This window comes from Artibeus jamaicensis, unplaced genomic scaffold (genome assembly GCF_021234435.1).
Source record: "Artibeus jamaicensis isolate MK-2021 breed Jamaican fruit bat unplaced genomic scaffold, CSHL_Jam_final contig_718, whole genome shotgun sequence".
NCBI classification, from domain to species: domain Eukaryota; kingdom Metazoa; phylum Chordata; class Mammalia; order Chiroptera; family Phyllostomidae; genus Artibeus; species Artibeus jamaicensis.
The window spans coordinates 2,883,681-2,902,056 of record NW_026521936.1 but is presented as its reverse complement, the minus strand read 5'-3'; the positions used below and the strand labels follow the sequence as shown (position 1 = coordinate 2,902,056).

General features: G+C 60.0%; 1 protein-coding gene across 2 annotated transcripts; it reads right to left on the bottom strand.

The window, feature by feature from the left end:
• Positions 1-3,776: 3,776 nt before the first annotated feature.
• Positions 3,777-15,417, bottom strand: ZNF775 (zinc finger protein 775). Of its 2 annotated transcripts, none has more exons than XM_037127377.2 (3): positions 15,328-15,417; positions 8,541-8,612; positions 3,777-5,774 (listed from the first exon to the last, which is right to left on the bottom strand). In XM_037127377.2, exons 2-3 carry the CDS (start codon positions 8,569-8,571, stop codon positions 4,165-4,167), a joined length of 1,641 nt encoding a protein of 546 aa, XP_036983272.2. In that variant the 5' UTR covers positions 8,572-8,612; positions 15,328-15,417; the 3' UTR covers positions 3,777-4,164. The 2 variants fall into 2 exon arrangements, with proteins under 2 accessions (XP_036983272.2, XP_036983273.2); XM_037127378.2 differs by having other exon boundaries at positions 3,777-5,771.
• Between the last annotated feature and the right edge of the window lie 2,959 nt (positions 15,418-18,376).

The following is an 18,376-nucleotide window of genomic DNA, read 5'->3' as shown; positions in this document are numbered from 1 at the left end:
CCCCACTGACAAAAGAAAGCTCTTTCTGCATTTGGGGGAGGGGGAGGGAGGGGGCAGGGAGAGACATTTCTGCTACTTCTCAGTAGGAGCATAATTCCTAGGCCTACACTGTCCAATAGCCTCATGAGGCTGTTTGAATTTAAATTAATTCAAAGCAAATAAAATTTAAAATTCAGTTCTTCAGCTAATTAGCTACTTTTTAAAAAAAATTTTTATTTTAGCCCTGGCTGGTGTAGCTCAGTGGATTGAGCACGGGCCTGTGAACCAGACAATCGCGGTTCAATTCCCAGTCAGGGCACATGCCTGGGTTGCAGGCCAGTTCCCAGTAGGGGACTCACAAAAGGCAACCATACATTGATGTTTCTCTCCCTCTCTCCTTCCCTTCCCCCCTAAAGATAAATAAATAAAATCTTTAAAAATTTTTTTTTATTTTAGAGAGAGAGAGAAACGTCAATTTGTTGTTCCACTTATTTATTTATTCATTGGTTTATTCTTGTATGTGCCCTGACCAGAGATCAAGCCCCACGGGTGACCGGAGGCCATGGTACTGGACAGCAAACAGAAGACACTTCCGTTGTGGCAGAAGGTTCCGCTGGACTAGCAGGTCTAGCACCTCCCCCTGTGGACCTGAGTGACCTAGCAGACACCTTCCTCTCTCACCCCAGGACACAAGCTACCACACACCATCCATTCCCCTCTCTTCTGCTCGGTGGCCCATGACCCGTGGTATGTGAGGACATACTATTTTCGGCCCCAGTGCCGCTCCTCCTGACAGAAGGTCAAGGATGTTTCTTGACCAGACCCGACTACTTAGGAAAGAAAAAGTCTCAGCAGCACCCCTCACTCAGCGCAGGCGCTCAAGGCCAAGTCTCTGCTGGTCCCACTGTCTCCAGGTTCAGGGTTCCCTGAGGTGCTGGGCAGCAGCCCCTGGTCTGGGCCTCCAAGCCCTCTCCCTGGGGCTGGGTGGTGGCGAACCAATCCCTCCCAAGGAGGCTGACTTGAACTTCATGGTGTTCGCTAGAGCACAGCCGTTTCCTGAGGACCTAAGTCATTTGTTCGGCTCCCAGCCTGCCCTTAACACTGAATACAAGGAGGACACTGGCGGCCCCAGAGCCCCAGCTCACCAGGCTCACGGGCCCCACCGTAGACCCGCACCCACCCGGCCACAGACAGGATATAGGTCCTTCAGATTTTGATTTCTTTACTTGCGGCGGCTTTCTGTTCCCCTCGGCCACCTCTAATCTCAGCGCGCTCCTGAGAATTTTGAATTATGATCCGCCAGGATAGGTCCGACCTTCTTGTCTTTGATTTTACAACGTGCCTCTTCCTGAATATTCTGTGACCTAGTTTCATTATTTTAAAGTAAAAGGAAGTTGATGAGGCCAGGGCTCCCTTGGAGGAGCCTGTGATGGAGACAGTGAACAAGGCGAAGGCTAACGGGAGGCTGGGACCCACCCATCCACTGGCAACATGGCCTGGTGGACAGGTGCCACCGTCCCCATCCCCCTCTCCTGTATCACTGCCGCTGAGCTTGCTGCCCTGTGGGGCAGCTAAAGAGATGAACATGCCAGCCTCGCTGAGAGGGCCAGGGCCAGGCCCACCTGTTCAGGACCTGACTGTATAGATTATTCCAATGCATGTGTGTATTGAAGCGATTTTTGGTGAGGGTCTGCAGGCTCCTCCAGGGAGGAGACTGTGATTGCTACTGATGGAATTGCACCCCCCCCAAAATCCATATTTTGAAGCCCTGCCCCCTACTGTGATGGCCATTTGGCGGTGGGGCCTTGGAGAGGCAGTTAGGTGTGCATGAAGCTGCTCCTGATGAGATCAGTGTCGCTGTAAGAAGAGAGACCACAGCACTGTGGCCCAGAGCTCTCTCCCGCACCCCGCCTCCATGTAAGGACACAGAAAAGGTGGTCATCCTCAAGGCAGAACAAGCCCTCACAGGACCCAAACCTGCCAGCACCTTGGTCTGCGACCTCCCAGCCTCCAGACTGCGGTTTGAGTCAGCCACCCGAGCCGACTACCCCAGGGGCTCACTCTTCACTGCGTCCCGGGAACCTGACGCAGTGCCTGTCACGCACCAGGCTCGGTTCGTGGTTCAGTGCCACGTCATCCCCAACCTGGTCAGAGGGGCATGCACCTCAGTAATGCTTCATCCTGATGGATGTGGCCGTGTCCTCACTGTGACCCAAAGCACCATTTGCAAGAGGATCAGTCACCTGGGGTCAGGGACCGATCTCTTGACTCTGCTCAGAGGGGAAAGCTGCAATTAGGCCTCATGAACCCGGAGTCCTACCAGCAGGGTTGTTTGACGACATGACACGATGGCTGAATGCAGGCCACTCGCGGAAGATGACACAAGCTATGGCACAGAAACTCCCCAGCCTGTCTCTGCAGGACCCGCCGGCCCAGCCTCTCAGGCACCCGGTTGCACAGGCTCCGGTGTTTTGCAGGTCCATTTTTGCAACTGTGGCTCTCTAGAGGCATGGTACTCCAGGATGCCTTCCTGGAGGAGGTGGGTTCGTTCAAGTCAGCAAAGCAGCAGCAAATGACTCTTGAGCCTTCACCAAGGCTAAAGTGGGTTTTGATGAGGCCCTTGGCCTCTCTGAGCACCACAGGTGGTGAGGGGAGGGGCCAGGCAGGCATGGCAGAGAGAGAGAGGCGCTTCTAGGGCCGCTGAGGGTCAGAGAGGGGGCCTAGGAAAACCCTTCTGATTTAGCTTCCAGCTGGTCCTGAGAGCTGACCTCTCCAGTGGGCCACTCTGCCCAGCTATAAGGTGTCGCACACATGGTGTGTGACCTGAGATGACCACAAGTCGGAGCCCTGGCTGAACGCTAACATCTACCAGTGCCGTGCTACCCAGGCACGCTGGATCAGCGCCTCCACGCGTCTTTCTGTGATGCTGCAGGTGGAGCCCCTGCCGGCTGAAAGGGGCTGCACAGACCCTGGACTGGGCGAGCAGAGCCAGGGTGAAGACAGCTGCTCCTGGAGGAGGCAGCTCGTCTCTGGAGTCACAGCCCCTCCCACCCGCCGCCCTGCAAGCCCGAGAGGCGGGCAGACGCAGTTCATCCTCCTACAGAATCGAGGAACCCCCTCTTCCTCCCACCCACCCAACTCTGGCACCCCAACTCGCACCCTTCTCCACAGTTCCCGCCCCTCCTGAGGGAAGACACTGAAGCCCTGGGTTCTTCTGTCAGCACCAGGGCCCCAGCCGCCCCTGCTTTGGAAAAGCCTGAGAGGCAGTGGGCGGAGGAGTGTGTGGGAAGAGATCGCGCTGTGCAGGAAGAGGGGAGAGCACTGGGCACGGGAGCTGCTGAGTTCACGGCCAACGCTCTCTGTCCCGGTCCTGGGCAAACAAACGGACCCCTCGGAGCCCTCGCAGGCCCGGAGTTCAGGAAGGGAAGCGTAAAAAAGGACAATGAGACCACGTGAGACCATTCATCCTTCATTTTTCCCTCTGCAACACGGCCACTGATGCCAGCCAGCCATCTGGCGCGCCCCGGCCCACGGGGCGGAGCAGCACACCAGCTCTTCCCAGCTGCAGGCCCCTCCCCAGGCCACTGAACCTCAGCTGAGACCACCCACCTTGTGCCCCAGGCCCTGACCATCACACACACCAGTCCAAGGGTCAGGGCCACAGCACAGTGGGGCACTCGGGGTTGAGAACCAGAGAACCCCTGGCTCCTGCCAAAGCTCCATGCTGAATGGCCCCGGGCCCCCCCCCCCAAGCCGTTTCCTGTACCGAGTCTGTTGAGTCCAGCCCAGACGCCCCGAGCCATGCTGGTGTTAGAGCTGGCAGTTCAGACCCAGGCCATGTCACACGGGGAAGCCTCTCCCGGAGCCCCCAGCAGGCCCTCACCCAGGGCCTGGGGGCTGGGGTCCCACCTAGGAAGTGTCAAGCTAGCCCTCCACCCACATCAGGGACAAATCTGGCTCCAGGGTGAGGGATCTGATCTGATCCCTCACTGCCGATCTCACTGCTCCCTTGGCCTACCGCACCTTTCAAGGTTCCCCTTTGGGATGCTTCTGGAATTCTGCTATCAGGCCCTTGGACCCTTTGATAGGGTCGCACTCCCTGGTGCTGTGGAAGCCACCATTCTGGCCATTGCCCACAGGCACCCCTGCTCACACCCTTCACAGGTCCCCTTGGGTCCAGGTGCACTAAAGCTCCTCCTCCTTGACGCTGGGAGTGGGCGCCAGGGTCCCTCGGTGCACGCGCTGGTGCTTGAGGAGGTGCTGTTTTTGGCTGAAGCCGCGGCCACAGGCAGCACACAGGTAAGGCCGCTCGCCGGTGTGATTGCGCCGGTGCCGCGTCAGGTTGGGCTTCTGGCTGAAGCGGCGGCCGCACTCGGGGCACGGGTAGGGCCGCTCACCCGTGTGGATGCGCTGGTGGATGGTGAGCGCCGACCACCATGAAAAGCTCTTGCCACACTCGCTGCAGATGAACGGGCGCTGCTCCCCGGGCCCGGGCAGGTCTGCACGCATGCCGCCCCACCGCACGTCCCCGGATCCCCGGGCCGCTGGAGAGCTGCACGGTGGCGTCGACCGGCCTGGGACGACCTGGGTCTGTGGCTCGTCGCCCAGCACGGCGGGCCCAGGGTACAGCAGCTGGGCAGTAGCGGTACCCTCGTGTACACGCTGGTGGGCCCGCAGCGCCGCGCGGCTGGCGCAGGTCTGGCCGCAGCTGGGGCAGCGAGCCGCCTGGGCGCCGGGCAGGTGCGTGCGCTGGTGCTTGAGCAGGTGTTGCTTCTGGCGGAAGCTGCGGCCGCAGTGCGGGCAGGGGTGCGGCCGCTCGCCTGTGTGGTTGCGAAGGTGCCGCGTCAAGTTGGGCTTCTGGCTGAAGCGGCGGCCGCACTCGGGGCACGGGTAGGGCCGCTCGCCCGTGTGGATGCGCCGGTGGATGTTCAGCGACGACCACCACGTGAAGCTCTTACCGCATTCGCTACAGATGAACTGGCGCTGCTCACCCTGCCCGGAAGTGGGGGTGGCTGCCGGGACGTCGGTCTGGGGCCCCACCTGGCGCCACCAGCCCTGGCAGAGCCCCAGCCACGCCCACTCCGGGCGCCCCCGCGGCGTCCCAGGGCGCAGGCGACAGCCCCGGCGGGCCGCGGCGTCCCGGAGCAGCTCGGGCAGCCTGGCGCGGGCGCCCTGGCGGTCCCGGGCATGAGCGCGCTGGTGGATGCGGAGGCCCACCTGGTGGCGGAAGCAGCGCTCGCACTCCGGGCACGAGTAGGTGGCGGGCCGGGAGTGGGTCTTCTGGTGCTTGAGCAGGTGCTGCTTCTGGCTGAAGCGCCGAGCGCACTCGGGGCAGCAGAAGGGCCGCTCGCCCAGGTGCTGCTGCTGGTGGCGCGCCAGGTTGGGCTTCTGGCTGAAGCTCTTGCCGCACTTGCCGCACGGGTACGGCTTCTCCCCCGTGTGCGTGCGCCGGTGGATCTTCAGGGACGACCACCAGCTGAACCTCTTCCCACAGTCCAGACACACGAAGTGGCCCTCGCCGGCAGAAAAGGCGGGGCTCAGGGGGCCGGGGGCTGCCCCTGGAACGCGGGCAGCCAACCCCACGTCCTGCTCAGTGGCAGGGGTCCACCTGGGACCCCCAGTCTCCTCCTGTCCCACCAAGGACCGGGTCTTCCCCGTGGTCTGGCATGGCCGGAGGCCCAGGGGCCGCTGGAAAATGTTCTCCTTATCCTTCTTGGAAGGCGCGGCCGGCGGCGCCAGGGTCTGCAGCAGCCGCTCGGGCTTCTCTTGCTTGATCTTCACCACCAGCCCTCCTGCTGCCAGACAAAGGGAGAGAGGACGGGGAGTCAGTCCCTGCTCACAGAGGTGGGGGAATGACTCACCGGGAGGGCAGAGCACAGCAGAAAATAAGACTTGGGTGGAGAAGAGGAAGCAGATGGGAAGGAGGGAGAGCGGGACAGGGGCAGGCTGGGGCCTGGGGGGCAGCAGAGCAGGCTGGCCCTGCTCTGCCTGAGGTTCGGTGGGGTCTTTCCGCCCGAGAGCAGGCCATGGCCACGTTCAAATGTCTTGTGCTTTTTCTGAGGACTCACCGCACTAAAGTGAGCCTATGCCCAGCTCCTCTGTGGCTGGCTGGCCGGGGCCCACATCCATACCAGGCCCTCCCCGGGGCAGCAGCGGCTACAGCACCAGAGCACCTCACCTGCTTGGACCGTGGCTGCTTGGTGACCTCACTCTTCCTCAACAAAACCAAGAACGAGAAAGTCTGCCGGAAAGGCCTCAGCACCCTGAACAGGTGCCGCCTCATCCTTGTACTAACCCAGGCCCCTTACTCCCCAGCACCCTGCATGCAAGCTGCTCTGGTCTGCAGGGGTGCTCTGTCCACTGGCTCATGGACGTCGGCCTGAAGGGACAGGTCTGCCGCAGACATGAAATACATACCAAGTGATTCCTTTTATGCCAAGTTCAACAGCTGGCAGAACTAATGGGTGGGTCAGGTGCCAGGGCCGTGGGCCCCTCCAAAGGGCACTGTGATGGAAGGGGGTGGCGGGGGGACTTCTGGGTTCCGGTAACCTGCTCACGCCGCCAGTTCATTTCCCAGTCAGGGCACGTGCCTGGTCCCCGGTAGGGGCTGCATGCAGAGGCGATGGATCGAAGTTTCTCTCACACCAATGTTTCTCTCCCTTTCTCCCTCCTTTCCCCTCTCTCTAAAGATAAATAAATAAAATCTTGACAAGGGAGTATTTACTCAGCACTAAAATGAAATGAACTATTAAAGCCATGAAAAGTCATGGAGGAAACTTCGATGCATTTCACCAGGTGAAAGCCGACCTGGAAGCCCACCTACGGTGTGACTCCAACTACGTGACACCTGGGGAAGGCGGCCCCGAGTGGCCGGGCTGTGTGAGGAGGCCCTGGAGCCTGGGGACGGTGTGTGGACCCTGTGAAGTGCGTGGGCCGGGGCTTCCACTGGCACCTTCCCTTGGGGATCAGGCCTCAGCTGCCCCCGGCAGGAGCGGGGAAACAAAGGCAGGGCCTGCATCGTCAGAGAGAGGATCAGTGTAAAGCCATTCTAAATGGTGCGGATAAAACAGCGAAGTTTTATATGGGGAGCCATTGCTCGCTGAGTCCAGGGTGTCTAGGATGATAAAAAAAAAGTTCTGGAAACAGGCCGTGGTGATGATGGTACAACAACAGTGTGAATGAGCCTAACGCTGCTGAACTGCACCCTTAACGGTGGTTAAAATGGTACGTTTCATGCCCGTGTGTGTTTCATGCTGTTTCACCACAATTTGCAAAAAAAACGTAACACTGACAAAAAAGGGAAAGGGTACTTAATAGAGGTTACCTCTCAGAGATCTCAAAACTGTGGCCGTCCAGGAAGAGCCACGCCCGGGCCCGGCCAGCCAGTGGCAGGAGCCGCGGCTGCAGCCCCAGGGCGGCCCAGCCCCTGGGAGCCTCCCTCGGTGCCTCCAGGGTCCAGGCTGGTGTGTGCCTCTCTCCCTTGAGACCAGCGGGCAGCCCGGAAGTGCTGCAGAGGGGGGAGGGGCCCTGGCAGACTCGCCTCTCACCTACAAATCAGGGTTCCGCTCGTGGGTTTGCCTGGGACAAAGGCTCCTTCTGCTACAACAGCTGGAACCGACCCGGGTTTTACTGTAATTATGGTGACATCAGCATCTCTCACTCACACTCACACACACACACACACACACTGGTGCTCTCAGCAGTCACAGTGACAGCCTGCAGGCCATGGGTGAGGGACAGACAGACTGGAAGCCCACACAGCACGCCGCCCCTCTGAGCCAGCTGCCTCGCTGCTTCCTCACCCTGGCCCCCATGTTGGTCTCTGTCTCAGGTCCACGGCAGTGATGACCGTGGGAGGGGAGGGGCTCCGGGGTACATGGGCCACGACTCCCCAAGAGGAGAGGGGATGTAAAGGGACCTGGTTAAGTCGCTGTGCCAAGTGCTGGGAGGCAGGGATCCCGAGGAAGGACCCTGCGCCCTCTCCTAGGCCAGCGCCGCTCGGCAGCTGGCCCCCCACCCCCGGGTGTCAGGGCAGCCATGCCCGCTGGGCTGTGACAGAGGCAGTGCCAGATGCAGTGACCACACGGGACACCTCCCACTCACAGCAGCGCACGCCTGGAAGAACCACACCTGAGACAGCTGTGCGCCCTCAAGACAGGCTCTAGGTGGACCCACGGGTCCTGGCTGTGACCCTTGAGTGGCCCCCGGGCCCCTGGCCTGTTCTAACCCCTCGTCCGGCCCAGAGCCCTGGCTCAGTGTTTGGCCGTCACGACCACCATGAACGACTTCCCAAACACCTCACTTTCCACCTCAGGGTGTGTGTGCACCTGTGCATGTGTGCGTGCGTGTGAATGTGTGTGTTCCCTTGCTGCCCTTTGCTGTTTTCACAGCTCCCCCCACCTGTCTTTGTCCCGTTCTTCGATGTGACCCTTCAGGGTCCTGCCATTCAGCACTCTCTCCGCTACCAGTGAGGGCAGTGACTCACGCTGGGCTTCGGAGGGACACACAAGGCGGGCCTGGGGAGGGGCTGCGGCGGCTCCTGCCCTTCCAGCTGCTCTCACCTGCACTGGCACCGGCCAGGCCACTCTCCATCCCAGAGGCCCCTCGGCATCAGCGCGGCGCCCCGGCTCCGTCTGCGGGTGACATGGGGACAAAGGAAACAGAGTTGGCCAGTGGGGAGAAGATGGAAGGGCCTCCGGGCCCTCACAGAGCCCGTTCCTCCTTTGTCAAGAGCTTCCACACCTGCGACCTCCAATGAAACGTGCGGGAATTTTTACATCGCACACGCGCCTGCTAGGCAGGTCCCACGGCCTGATTCCCACTTTCCGAAGAGGAACCTGAGGTCACACAGGGCTGTGGACCTGCCCCAGGTCGGAGGCTCAGTGGTGAGGCGGGGCAAGGTCCCGGGCCTCTGGCTCCCAGAGCCCGGCCCAGGCTCTGAGCACCTGCAGGCCAGATGTAAGGGGCGCTGAGCAGGAGAAACTCCAAGGAGCTAGTGGCCTCACAGGCCTGTGGACCCCCAGAAGGTAGGACTGTCCCTACAAAGCCACATCCCCCCCAAGTCCCTGTCTGTGACCAGGCGCCGCCCCCCCCCAGGGAGCTCCCCCAGCGAGCTGCGAGTCCGCCTGCCAGGGCTCGCCGTGTTCGTCAGCACACCATCGGCCCACTCCCTGATGGGCTCACTGCCTGCCTAGAGCAGACCCAGGACAGGCCGCGCAGCTGGGGCGCCTTGGACTCTGCACTGGCTGCCCCTCTGCCCGGGGTGTCCTGCCCAGATCTCTGCCGGGGACCCAACCGAGGGGCCCCTGCACCTCATCAAGTCCGTCCCCCTTGTCCCACTCTGCCTTCCAAAAGATGTTAGTACCTAAAAATCACCTCAGGTGGCAGAAAGGCTTCAATTCTGAGTGATAAATTGACAAGGAACGACCAGGGCAGCCCCTCCCGCGTCCCCGAGTCACACGTGGGCTCACGAGGGCTCGTGGTCTAAGACAGAAGTGGACACGGAAGGAAGGGGACCGTCATGTGTCCCAGGGGAAGAACTAAGAACGAGAGAGCAGGGGTTTGTGGACAGGAATGGGGGGCAGACAGGCCACATCCTGGGGGGGTCCCCTCCACCTGTGTGCTCAGGTGGGCTGTCTGGAAAACAGGCCAGCCAGTGTCCTGCACACAAACCCGGAGACGGCCAAGCCCGGGGCAGTCCGTCCTCGCAGCTGCACCTTGCCAGGCCAGCTGGGCCGCCAGCTACACCCGCCCTGAGCTGTGCCTTTCCCACCTTCCACGCCTGCTCTGCCACCCCCCAGCCTCACCCCACCTGACGCACCACTCGGCTGACCCGAGACGCCCGGGGACCCAGCCAGCAGCCCACCCAGCACAGTGCCCCAGCCAGGGGACAGGAGGCCACAGGGGCCGATCCACCACCCCCCGAACTGCCCAGACTGAGCCTCTGAAGGCCACCGGACCCCACTCGCCAGTGACCTTCCCCTGCCTGCCCTGCAAACTCCATGGAGAGCGGGTCTTAGGACAGGGCCCTGTCCACCACCCCCTTCGCAGCCCCTGGCCCTGGGCCAACCCTTCCCACGCGGGGTCAGAGTGTCCTGGGGATGAGAGCCCCCTGGCCCAGAAGGCCACTGCTGGGGCAGTTGTCGTGACGACTGCCAGACCACACAAAGCAGGGACTGTGGCCTGTGGCAGGTGGGGAGGTCTGGGGCGGGGGAAAGGGACAAAGGGGCTTTGGTCTTAGCAGAAACTCTGGGGCGGGAAGGCGGCGGACAGCAGCTGGGCCGAGGAGAAAGGCCACAGTGCGGGGCCGGGTCCAGGTCCCCTCCCCACGCCCTCCCAAGCCTGGCCCCCGGACCTTCTCCACCAGCCTCGCACATCTCTCTTCCCAGACTCAGACCCCAGGTGGGGAAGAAGTGGATGGCACCTACTAGTCCTTTGTCACCTGGGCGGCAGGGACTGGCCACATGCCCTCCGCCAGGAGCTGACACTTTGAGGGGCGGTATCTCCCTGCACCCCAGCCAAAGGCCCAGCTCCTAGGCCCTGCTCGGCCATGAGATGCCCCACCCCCCGCAGGGCTGCCCCAGGTGTCCACCGTCCCCCACTGCTCACTTGTACCAACAATGCTGCCCCCCCAGGGAAACCATGAGCAGGAGACAGTCTTCCCCAGGGACCCCCCCCCAATCTCACTGACCCCCCTCTGCCCCTCGGTCCCCCGCCCCATCCGGGTTGCCACACTTCACTACCACTACCCTTCTCTCAACTACACTTCTCCCAACCACTGACTGGTGCACGCCACCCAGCCCAGGCGCCTCGCCCACCCTCCCGTACCCTGCTGCCTGCCGCGTGCTCGGATCCAGCCGGCCCACCCTCTGCCCGTCTCCTCGGTGGTGCCGGCTCCCTTGCCGGCAGGCTCACTTCCTCCGTCCTGATCCGCCAGGTGAACCCACAGGTCAGACCCCAGGCTGCAGCCCAGACCTGCATGGGCAACCTGAGGGGTTTCAGCTGACCCCCAGCTGTGGGGGTTCTGCTCTCCTACCTCATTCGCCGAGGGGAGAGGGACGCTCCCCTGACACCTGGACGTTGGTCTGCCCAGACCCCAACAGGGTCAGGGCGGAGCCGCCAGTGGGGAGCGTTGACTGTGCAACAAGCAGGCAGCAAGCATCACCCCTCTCACCCCTCAGAGCCCTCTCGGTGAAGAGCCAGGCTGTTTGCTCAGGGAGCAGGGACTGAAGGGGACCCCCGGATCCCCACTTTCAGGAGTCTGGTTTCTACACTCACGAGTGGTTATTTGAACTGATACAAGTGAAACTAAAAATTCAGGCTCTTGGTCACACTGGTCACATTTCAGGTGCTCAACAGCCACATGGGGCTAAAGCTACACGTCCACGATCACCAAGTTCCGGGGGGCAACGGGGCACCCCACAGCGCCCTGGTGGACACAGAAACGTACATCCACGCTGACAAAGCGTCCCCACGCGGCCTTGACCATCCCAACCAGCCCGCTGCCTCAAGGAACAAACTCAGGGAGGCGGGAGGTGGGAATGGCAGCGAAGCGCCCACAGTGAGCCGGGAAGCGGCCGGCAGAGGTCATAGGTAGTGCGATGGGGACAGTCACCTGCTGGCTCACTTGAGCTGGGGCCACGGGGGTGGCATGAGGCCAGTGCTGGGGGGGAGCCGGGGCAGGGGCAGAAAGCCCTACCAGCTCGGAGCAGCAAGAGACCCTCCCCAGGCCAGACCCACAGGGGTCAGCCCCAGGGGCAGTAGCCATGAACCTGAGCCCCCCCAGGGCTGGCTCCTCAGCCCAGTCTCCCCTTGGAGGTCGAGCTCAAGTTCCAGAGGTCCAGCCCACCTGTCCTAGGCAAGTCACGCCACCTCCAGGCCTCGGTTCCGGATGGTGAGGCTGAATGAAAATACCTGCTCCGCAGGTTGGTGTGAGCACGCGGGGAGGGCAGCCTGTGCAAACACCACCCTTCCTGAACCCCATAAACGGTGTCTCTTCCCTCCCGTCATCATGGCCTGAGAACAGGCCACACCCACATCTTCTAGGTCTCCAAACGCCTCCACTGCCACTCACTCTCCCTAAACCACAATTCTTCAAGCAGTGTCAGGGTCTTCAAAGGCCCCAGCACCCACAGAGTAACCCCGAACCCTGCCACCAAGGTGGACTGCCCTTGTGGGAGGACGAGGGCGAGGACACAGCTTTCACCGTTCGCCAGCCTGGTGTGGTGGGAGGAGGGGCTCCTCTGGACCCGTGGGGGTGCTCGACCAAGTGGAGACGCTGTGGCAAGGAAAACGCTAAGCCCAGGCAGGGTGGCTGGACTTAGAAGCTTCTGATGGCCAGAGGCTCAAAGGCTCGGCTCAGAGGAGTCACCACAGACTTTGGTGGGGGGAGGGGACCAGTGTAGCCTAATCTCCCAGGCCCATTCCACAGCCCTCAGGCCTCCCCCCACCCCCACAGGACCAGTCCCACACAGGCCCACCAGCATGCGGCCTGTTGCCTGGCTGGCCTCTGGACAACTGGCTCCCTCTCCAACCATCAGTCTCCTGTCCCCGGCCCCAGAGACCTCGCAGCCTCCTGTCATCCAGCATGTAGGACCAAGAAGGCCGTGCAAGTCAGCTGCCAAGTGGCTTTAAAAGGTTCTGGGAAGCACAGGGCAACTGCTGCCTGGGCCACGCTCATGGACACACGAGTAGGCCCGGAGGTCCTGCCAGGACAGGTGAGCATCACCCCACACCTAAAGGCCAGCCTCCATCCCACACCCAGCATCGGTCCACAACTCCCACAGGGCTCCCCGGCCCCGGGGTCCCGCCCAATGTTCCTCTCTGCTCCTCAAGATCAACTCCCTCCTCTCCACCTTCCTCGCTCTCAGAAAGGGCCCAGGATGGGGTGGCGGTGCTGAGAGCTTCTGGCAAGCCATGTGACCCAAGGCCAGCTGCTTTCCTTCCCTGGGCCTCAGTTTCCCCATCTGCAAATGCAGAGAATGCTTGCTCCTGTGCACAGAATTGTAATATCAAATGGGAGGAACACTCTGAAAAGACTCAGAAATGGTCCCAAGGTGCGAGATAAATTCTTTTTCGGCTGTAGCCACTTCCCTCCCCACTCCCTGCCTTGTAGGAACTGTACCGCCGGGTCTCCCCAGTAGGAAGGGCCCTGTTTAGTGACCTCGGTTTGCACCTACCCACCTGCCCAGGGAACCAGGTCCACGGGCAGCCCGGTCATCCTGCCGGACCACCTCCTGGAGGTCCCTGACTGGACTGCAGGCCCATCGCTGTGCCACCTCCTTCCAGGACTTCTGCCTCCACTGGCTTTACATGCAAACTTTTGCTGGTACCGACCCACCCCCACCTCCCTGCCCCCACGTCAGCCCCACACCCACTCCTTGTCCCCTTTAGAGGAGAGAGCAGCACCCACATTCCTGCACCCCGAGTCCAGGCCTCAGGAGCCTGCTGGGGCCTAGGACCCCCATTGCCTGATCCCAAGGCCAGGGACAAAACCAACTGCTCCCAACACTAAGCTGGCATCACATTTTGATCTACAAATACTTTCTTAGTCTCTGCTTCATTCAAAGGAGCTCGGGAAACGGAGGAAGCGCTTCCTCCTTGTCAGATGAGGAAAGCTGCCGGGAGGTGACATTCTCTGCCTCAAAGAGCTAGACGTCAGGTCTCCGCCTTCTGCACACCCTGAGCCTGCTCTTCCCCCCAGGCCCCTCTGCCCCAGGAAACCTGGGATTCCTCGGCTTAACCTTTTCCAGGGCAGGTGCGTGGGCCAGACCACCTCCACTGTGCTCTGCACTTGGCCTTGGACCTCCCTTGCCTCCCCAGAGGGGACAATGGGTCTTCATCAGCCCATCACCTTCTCTACCCTGGAGTACAAAACCCACAAGGTAGAGGTCACTAAGTCACACCAGAGCCATTTTAATACCTCCAGACCCCCCACTGCCCCTGCCTCAGGTCAGGCCTCCCCCCTTCTCCCCTGCACACTCTGCCCCTTTCAAAGCTTAGCTTGCCCGTCCAACCAGAACTCAAAGCGATTTTCCTAAAACTACAACTTGGACATGTTTCTATTTCACTCAGAATACTTCGTTCAGTGGGTCCTCAACACCTTCAAGGTCAGCTAAAACTTTCTTCTCAAGACCATTAAAAGCCTGGCCTCTGCTCACCTCTACTCACTGCACCCCAACCTGCCCCACTGTCCCACTCTGTGGCTTTCTGACCTTGCCATGTGGTGACACACCTGTGTCCAGCTCTGCAATAGTCCTGTCCGACCCGGATCAGGGATCACTGCGGCCAGGAAGCTCTTTGGGTGTGTCAGGCTCAGTGAGGGGCCCATCTCTGGTTGACCTGTTCTCCCACCACCTGGCACCATCCACACGGCACAGTAGTAAGTTTGTCTGTCTCCACAATAAGACTGTAAACACCTTAACACAGGAAGTGTTTCTCTCTCCCCAACACCCAGCACAAGGCTCCAAGTGCTGTAAACCATGGCTGACCATTTTCATAAAGGAACATTTAAATAAAAGAAATGTAAGTCTAAAACAATTTACAGAATCGCGGCACCTTAGAGTTGAAAGGAGACTGATATCCTCTAATGTCTTCATTGACTGATGAACGCAGGGGCCCAGAGAGAACTGCCTGGATGTGTCCTGTCCCTCTGTCCCCAACCCCAGCCTCTAGGGCTTTGACCACACCCAACACCGGCTCTGGCTGACCAAGACCCAACTCCAGGCTAACTCCAGGCTCCGTCCCGAAAGGCTGCAGCACGCTTCATCTCTATATCCTCCACCTATACGGGGAAGAAGCCCCCAGCTTCTACCCGACCCCAATGGCGATCTTGACTCTTGTGCCCATTTTCATGGAATGGAGGTTTCAAGGAGACCCCTACACACACGCTTCCAATTTCTGTGGTACTTCCCTCTCATTGTTCTCACCCCCATCCTTATCCGCACTCGTTTGCTGATTTATTAGGCGCCCATGCGTCATTCTGCTGCGAGCACTGGGATTCCTGCCCTGCAGAAGCTCGGTCTTCCTGGGAGACCATTAGGACAGTGCCCCGGTTTACCACCAGGTTCCTCCCGCCCTCGCCGGCACCCTCCTGCTCTCAGCCCCGGCCTGCAGCCCCTCCCATGCACAACCCGGGCCATTGTCCCCACGGGCTGTGTGGGGGTGGAGAAAGTTCGGCCGGAGCACAGGGGATTCAGGGGACCCCCGAGGCCGCCTCCAGCCCGGGACTGGGTGGAGGCAGCGCGGGAGGAGCGGCCGGGCAGCAGCCCCACAGCACAGTCCGTCCCTCCGCACGCCCCTCCCCGCCCGGATTCTGAGGGACTCGGAGGGAGGGGACGGGATAAATACCTTTGACTTTGAGGCTAAGGTTAACGGGAACTGCCACCCGGGGAGACCTGGGCACTGGGCTCCCGGGCCCCGCCAGATGCGGGCAGGAGGGACAGGCGCACGCTCCTGATTGGCTGGAGGGCCTGGCCATCCCCAGGGCCGCCCCACCATCTGATTGGCCGCGCCGCTCAGATGACCAGCGGGGCCCTACCGTAGAAGCCCTCGGGGCGGCCCCTTTGTTCTCAGAGCCAATAGCCGGGGTAGGCGGGCTGACCTCCCCTCCCGCGGGGCCTCGCGAGGCCCGGTGTGCTGGTGATGTGTTGGCCGGTGGGCACTAGACCCGAGTCCTGGGCTTCAAGGGTAGGAGGGGCGGGGAGGAGCCCAGGCACACCCCCACTCGGAGATGGGGGGGGGGTTCGTCCCGGCCCCGCAGACCCGTGCTCTGCAACCCTTCCAGCCCGTCCCACGCTTGCCGGTGCCAGGATCGGGAGTAGAAGCAGGAACCCCGCTCTGATGCTCACTCGAGTGTGCATGTGACGTGATGGTGGTGTTCGGCACTAGGGCACACTAGGTGTTCAAGTGAGATGTACGTGTTTCGTGTGACAGGAGAGAAATCGCCCTCTGCCCCTGCGCGATCCTGCACTCGTGGGCGCGTGAGAAGTGATCCCAGAGTCTCTCTGAAATTCAGACATCGTCCAACCCAACCCTTGCCTCCTCGTGGGGGAAACAGCGATCTGGCTGGAGGTTGAGTTCCTGTATCGCATGTCACTGCTGATTTAGAGGCATGGTCCAGGTGGCCAAGGAGGGTCTTCTCTTCCCAGAAACCTTCAGGAAGAATTTTCTAACGGACCCCGATTGGAGGGAAGTGTTCCTTTGTGTCAACAAAATTCCTCACACTACCACCTCCAAGGGAGCCAGCTACGTCAGCTCCCACTGGCAGGATGCTCTCTGCAGCTGCTTAGAAACCACCGTTGGGACAGGAGGTTGATACAAACAGAAGCTCAGCTCTGAGACTGCCCACAAACCTCACGGTTCAGCCGGTGGAGCCCATCCTAATTAATGTCCGCAGCTGCCTAGGCAGCATTTGCCCGGGGCCCAGCTGCTGTTTAGCCTCTTCACACAGTAGAAATGGGTGACCGAGATTCCAGCGGTTTGACCACACACACTGTACACACTTCTGACAAAAGTTCCTTGCCGTCTCTGGGCTTTGACTTGTTCATCTGCAAGAGTTGCATAGACAGCTTACTGGATTTCAGTGGGACGCTAATTGGCTCTCTTGTCTGTGAAGCTTTTGTAAAAACACCCTACACAGAAGCCAGGCACCTCTAAGCCATCTGCTCTTTAAAAGTCTCACTCATCTCGTTACTATTCTACAGCACCTAGCTGATGGGTTGGTGGGTTTGTGTTCTGGTCCCGGATCTTCCACTGGCTTCAAGTGGGAAAGTCGCTATCACTCTCTGGACCTGTTCCTTCCTCTACGGAGTGAAAGGCTTCCTCTAGATTGCCATTTCACGGCCAAGGTCATCTCAAGGGTAGGAGGGATGAAGCCTCACTGGGATCCTATTTCCATAAAGTAAAAAAGGGGGAGGCTATATCTGCAAAAGCACAAAAAACATTTCTGAACGACACCACCCTCTGGTTCCCTATATGGAGTCAAGAGAAACGTGCAGGGGGGAGACGGAGAAATGAAGGACTCCCACATTAAAAAATACATCGAAGCCCTGACCGGTGTGGCTCAGTTGGGCATCATTCAACAAGGTGACGAGTCGCTGGTTGGGGCACATGCCTGGGTTGTGGGTTTGGGTCCCCAGTCAGGGAGTTTATGAGAGGCAACTGATCAATGTTTCTCTCGCACTATCAATGGTTCTTTCTCCCTTTCTTCCCCCCTCTCAAAAAAAAAAAAAAGTGTATCTGCTTTTTTTTAATCCTCACCCAAGGATATGTTTTTTATTGATTTTTAGACAGAGAGGAAGGGAGAGAGAGAAAAACATCAACGTGAGAGAGAAGCACTGATGGGCTGCATCCGGCACGCACTCCAACCGGGTATCAAACTCATAACTTAGGTATGTGCCCTGACCAGAGATAGAACCTGCAACCTTTTGATGTACAGCATGACGCACCAACCAACTGAGCCACCTGGCCAGGGCCGCCTGCAGGGTTTAATGTTGACAACATTACTTAATACTTCTGTAATCGTAGAAAAAAATAAAAGCCCAGGGCTCTTCAGAACCCAGGGGCAGCTGCTGTCAGCAGGGCGCTGACGCAGGCAACCCCCGCAGTTCCTCCTTCAAGTCTGCTGGAAGCAGGAGCTGTGCTGAGCGAGGGCTGGGCCCCCCTAGGTCCCCTGCAGGACTTGGAAACCATGAGCTATTTCGCTCTTCTGCCCCTTTCTCTGACCCTCCGCCCCCTCCCCACCATCTTGACCCAAAAGCAGCAGGCAGCATAGCACCACAAGACACTCCACACCTGCCTTCCCCACACACCTGGCACATCCTTCAAAGGTGGTTTTTCAAACAGGACCCGGGTCAGGTTCCCTCTCCCTCACCCTGTTCTCCAACGCCCACCCCCAGTAGTAACTTTAGATGCCTGTGGACGTGTCTCCTGCTCCCTGACCATCACCCCAACATCTACCTACTTTTCTGATGCTCCCCAGCCCCCATAAAGCAGTGCCCCCTTCTCCTGAGGCCCCCACTGGCTCCTGTAGACACGTTTAAGCAAAACTTTCTTGATACAAGGCCCCTGGGTTCTGAATGCGAATGTGCCGCCAACTGTGCAGGCTTTTCCGTGGCCCATGACCCCATAAGCCGATGGGAAGCTTTGAGGCTGCCTGCTTCCTTCCTGCACACTTGGAGCCCCCACGCACCCCCATCCCTCTCTCTCTACTCATTACGTATGTACTCACATATGTCCACCCCAGACTTAGGCCTCCCGAGGGGAAGGATGGGGTATATCTTTGCAATCCCCCAGTTTCCACCCCAGCATAAAACCCAGGAGGCACTGAATACTTATCTTCACCCAAAACAGCAGGGCACTCCACGGCCATGGTCAAAAAGCACAGGTTCCAGGAGTC

Coding starts and splice junctions, on each gene's coding strand:
- ZNF775 (XM_037127377.2), bottom strand. CDS start 8,571: ATGGAGAGTGGCCTGGCCGGTGCCAGTGCAG. Junction 5,775..8,540: donor CCTGGCCGGTGCCAGTGCAG/GTGAGAGCAGCT, acceptor TTTGTCTGGCAG/CAGGAGGGCTGGTGGTGAAG.